The 4,445-nt window shown below is 40.2% G+C and overlaps 1 protein-coding gene and 1 long non-coding RNA gene across 2 annotated transcripts in view; one reads left to right on the top strand and one right to left on the bottom strand.

Moving 5' to 3' along the window:
• The window catches only part of LOC116091726, a 73,835-nt gene that overhangs the window by 66,650 nt on the left and 2,740 nt on the right, over window positions 1–4,445 (bottom strand). Inside the window, exon 2 of the long non-coding RNA XR_004119080.1 lies at window positions 1,609–1,771. This is a non-coding gene — a long non-coding RNA (uncharacterized LOC116091726). The remainder of the gene's footprint in view (window positions 1–1,608; window positions 1,772–4,445) is intronic.
• Window positions 3,457–4,338, top strand: Ppp1r2c (PPP1R2C family member C). Its single transcript, XM_031373231.1, has one exon. It carries the CDS (start codon window positions 3,559–3,561, stop codon window positions 4,102–4,104), a length of 546 nt encoding a protein of 181 aa, XP_031229091.1. The 5' UTR covers window positions 3,457–3,558; the 3' UTR covers window positions 4,105–4,338.

Below are 4,445 nucleotides of genomic sequence, written 5' to 3'. Positions count from 1 at the left end.
AAAGGGGGAACCAAATACCCACGGAAGGAGTTGCAGAGATTAACTATGGAGCAGAGATGGAAGGAAGGACAAGCTAGCCTATATATAGCTATCTCCTGAGAGGCTCTGACAGTACCTGACTAATACAGATGTAGAGGCTCACAGCCATCCATTGAACTGAGTAAGGCTTGTGTATTTTGTTACCACAACTGTAGTAAGTGCAGAAACATATTAGGAAACAATGTCTTTTGAACATAGCATGCCACTTCTTAATTGGCCCAGACCTAAACAAATGACTTGTAAGCTAAGACTCAGCAATTCTCAAAAACATCCCAAAAGAAACCTATTCCCTCTCAGGGGCCCACTTGTTTTTCTTAGAATGTTCCTGCTATTTTTTCTTTATGACTGCATGTGTATTTTTATTTTGATTCTGGTATGATAAAAACTTCAACACACCCTTCCCATGCCTTTGACTTGATGTTCATGGCATGATAGACAAGGACTGTCAGGGTTGGTTGGAGAGTAGAAAGAGGTAGGAAATTGATATCTCAAGGGTTTCAAGGGAGCTGAAATAATGAGAGAGAATGTGGTGACAGGAATAAAGGGGATGGCAGATGATGGGAATGGGGAGGCCTTAGAGAAGCTAGCAGGGGAAATCCCATGTTTTATAAATTGATAACTAAAGTTATAAATTATCTTACCAAACTCATGACAATAAGAAATGATGTGATAAAACTAGTCGGATGTGATGTATCACATAGCTATCAGGGGTTTAGTGAACTGATTGATTAGGAGATTCTCATGAGAGAAATGGGATGAAACAGAAAGAAAAGAAAGTTCAAAAGTTACCAGGAAATGGGGCTGCAGAGATGGCTCAACTTTTAAGAGCACAGGTTGCACTGTCAGAAGGTATAGGTTCAATTCCCAGCACATACATGGCAGTTCACAAATGGCTCCAGTTCCAGGGGATCTGATGCCCTCTTCTGACCTCCATTTATACCAGGCACACATGGTGCATAGATGTACATGTATAGAAATTATACATACATGTAACATTTTAATTTATTTTTAGGGAAAGAATTATATTCTACAGAGTCAAGTGTAATCCCTTCATGGACTTAGAAAGAGAGCCAGGAAGAATTTTCCAATCCAGAGCCAATTCCAAGAGCCAAGACAAATCCTTCTAAAAAGCCAATGAGAGAGATTTCCTTCCTAACAAATATTAGTTTTGAAAAACTCACATTGATATATAATTCTTACTGTGTGAAATATGAAAAGAGTAAGAACTTAATCCAACTATTTTTAGAGGTGGAGCCTTTGGGAGCCATTTATGATTAAGGTTGGGCCCTTAATCCAATGGGAGTATGGTTTTACAGGTAGGGGAAATAAGCCCAAGATATGCAGCTGTGTCTTTCTAGCTGATACCCATCAGTGCCTTGGAATCTGTCAGAAGAACACTGACAGATCTAGTTGCACAATCTTGAACTCCCCAGCCTTCAGAACCATGAATCAAACCTTTTTTCTTCATAACAATCTCAGTTTGTGTTTTTATGATCTAGGAACAAAAAAATAAAAGTGCCTTCCAAAAGAAGACCAGGACTCTAAGCCAGCTTCAAGGCAGATACTTACCCAAAATCATGCAATGAAAATGTATCTGCAATATGCTTCAACTGACTATCATCAGGAGTTGGAGTCATCCATGGCTTCCTTAGTCATTACAGGCAGAAGTAAAGACAAAGGCTACAATGGTGTCCATTGTAGTTCAGGGTAAGAGGTTCAACTGTCCAATTAACTGTTAAAGGAAAAAAATGCATAAAGTCAATAAAGGATAATGACTTTTTTAATTTTAAAAAGTACTAGCATCACTGAAGTGGGATTCCAGAGGAAATAAGGAATGAAAGATATCTATAACATGAAAAATTGTGGTTTATAACCAAAGGATAGGTGAGGGGAATCAGTGATTAGAATACTAACAAGAAACAGGAGGAATACCAGGATTCTTCTTTAAAATAGGTGAGAGTAGCCAGTTATCTAGTATATTCAGCATGAGGAATTTGGTCATATATCTAAGCATGTCAGAACCAAGTGGGAATTTCATTAAATTGATAATAGTATTCAAGTTCAAACTGGATTCTGTACCAACAGTTGGAGAAATCTATTGTTAGGTCTACATGTTCAGTGGGTTCAAAGAAGCCTGATTAAAGTCAGTCCAGAGGGGTGCTTCTTTGTTATATCCTTTGGGTATTTGCTAGCTATTATACATAGATAATATAATTTAAATGACTCCAGGTGATGCCAAGGAGAACAGAAGTAGCCTAAATGTACAGGGAGAACTATTTGATTTTGAGAGAGAGTTTCTGGTCCTGGGATACTAATAATTAGACTGTTCTCTGAAAGTGTATTTGAGGCTTCAAGAGGATTTCAAAAGGGTCTCTGGAAGGAAAGTCACAACCACTTCTAGAATTGAAAGGCTAATTCAAAAGTAGGGGTTTAGTAGGCTGAATTTGCTAGGAAAAGTCCCTAGAGCAGTGATTCTCAACCTTTGTAGTGCTGTGACTCTTTCAGATAGTTCATCAAGTTGTAGTGACCCCTACCACAAAATTATTTCCATTGGTACTTCATAACTGTTATGTTGCTACTGTAGTGAGTTGTGATGTAAATATGTTTTTCACTTGTCTTAGGTGACTCAATTGAAAGGGTTGTTTGACCCTGATGGAGTTGTGACTCACAGGTTGAGAACCATGGCTCTAGACAACTTCCCAAATATGCTCTTTCTACTTTCTTCCAGGATCTCCTCTTGATTTTAAGGACATTAAACAAGTGATTTGAGAGGTTGAAAGAGGTATTTCAAGATTACTGTGGCTGGGGAATTGGCCAGAAACTAGAAAGCAGCAGGTCTAGCCAGTCTAATTCAAAGGCTGTGGAGCTGCTCGTTGCCCCAAGATGTGGTAGGGACTTGAAACAGGATAGCAGCAGAAGAGAGATCAAATGAGTTTCTTAAAATATGTAGGCCAGCACAAGAGAAATCTGAAGAGATCTGGACAAAGAGATTGATCCAGGCTCCAAACTGGTCTAAGTATCTGTTGATGTGGTGCGTCTCTGAGACATAAAAGTTAGGAGGAACAACATGTATGTAGGTGGAGAGAGACATGTAGGAGAGGGTAGGAAATTTTTCACCTAGCTAACATCTCCCATCTTTCCAATTGAAATAGCGAGTTTTAAATATTAGATAGTAAGAAAATATGTTTTACATAGCTTCCCAATGTTCAGAGTATAGAGAAGTCCCCAAATATTAATGGGTATATTCCTATTACATTAATTTACAAAGAAAGAAACAAAACAAAACAAAAATCCAAGATGGCTACCAGAGAGGGCCGCCAAGCTGTGACTGCGGTAGTGACAAAGTCAGGGTGCATTGTGACTTATCTCAGGGTTTCCTTTGTGACCTCCGCACCCCTGGCACTGGTACTGAAGCCCTGAGAACCTATCCGCCAGACAGATCTAGCTCCTGCTTGAGTCCGGAGCACGGACAAGTGGCTGCGTCGGCCCAATTCTAGCTTGGCCCTCAGTTTCCCAGTCATGGCAACCTCCACCACCTCACACAGACCCATCAAGGGAATACTCAAAAACAAAAGTTCAGCATCTTCAGTGGAGGATTCTTCCCAGCCATCTGGAAGACCAGGCACCCAGGAGTTGCAACGGAAGAAATCGCAGAAGTGGGACGAATCCAACATACTAGCAACCCACTATCCATCCTACAAAGACTATGACCTGATGAAGAAGAATGAGCCCAGCAACCCCTATGGCAGCGTGCCATACGACGGAGAAGACACCAGTGAAGTTCAAGAAAAAGATGCCATGACCCCCAACACCTTAGCGAAGAAACCTGCAGCCTCTGATAATTTGGGGACCAGTTATCAGGGTGAGGAGCAAGAATGCAGTGGTGCGCATAGTAGCAAATTCTTCCTGGACAAACAAGAAAGGCAACGGCAATTTGAGTTGAAAAGAAAGTTACACTACAACGAAGGATTAAACATCAAATTGGCCAGACAACTGATATCGGAGGAGCTACAATCTGAAGTAGAGGAAGATGAAAACCAACTACATCTACATTCAAATTATTGAAGAAAAGACTACTACAGAAGAAGCTCCGACAATTGAACATCTAGAAATTTACCATCAAACGCATATAAGATCTGCGGTTGCCGCTGCCTTTGTCTATACCACCACTGCTTCTTGCTTCTTAGAACCCATGGTCTTAGTGTGACTCTACTTGTCCATTTAACTGTTTAATGGTGTTTAACAGGTCATGCAGGAATTAAATGGTAATCTTAGAAAATATCGAATTGGCTTAAACATCTATCTGTTGTGGATGTGCTTCATTTCTTGTGCCAATAGTTGTCAGCAGCAGGTGCTGCTTCTTTCTTTCTCTTCTTCTTCTTCTTCTTCTTCTTCTTCTTCTTCTT

This window comes from Mastomys coucha, chromosome X (genome assembly GCF_008632895.1).
Source record: "Mastomys coucha isolate ucsf_1 chromosome X, UCSF_Mcou_1, whole genome shotgun sequence".
NCBI lineage: Eukaryota > Metazoa > Chordata > Mammalia > Rodentia > Muridae > Mastomys > Mastomys coucha.
This window is presented reverse-complemented; position numbering and strand designations above follow the sequence as displayed.

What these genes read in the sequence shown, in the direction of transcription:
- Ppp1r2c (XM_031373231.1), top strand. Translation starts at nt 3,559, where the DNA reads ATGGCAACCTCCACCACCTCACACAGACCCATCAAGGGAATACTCAAA.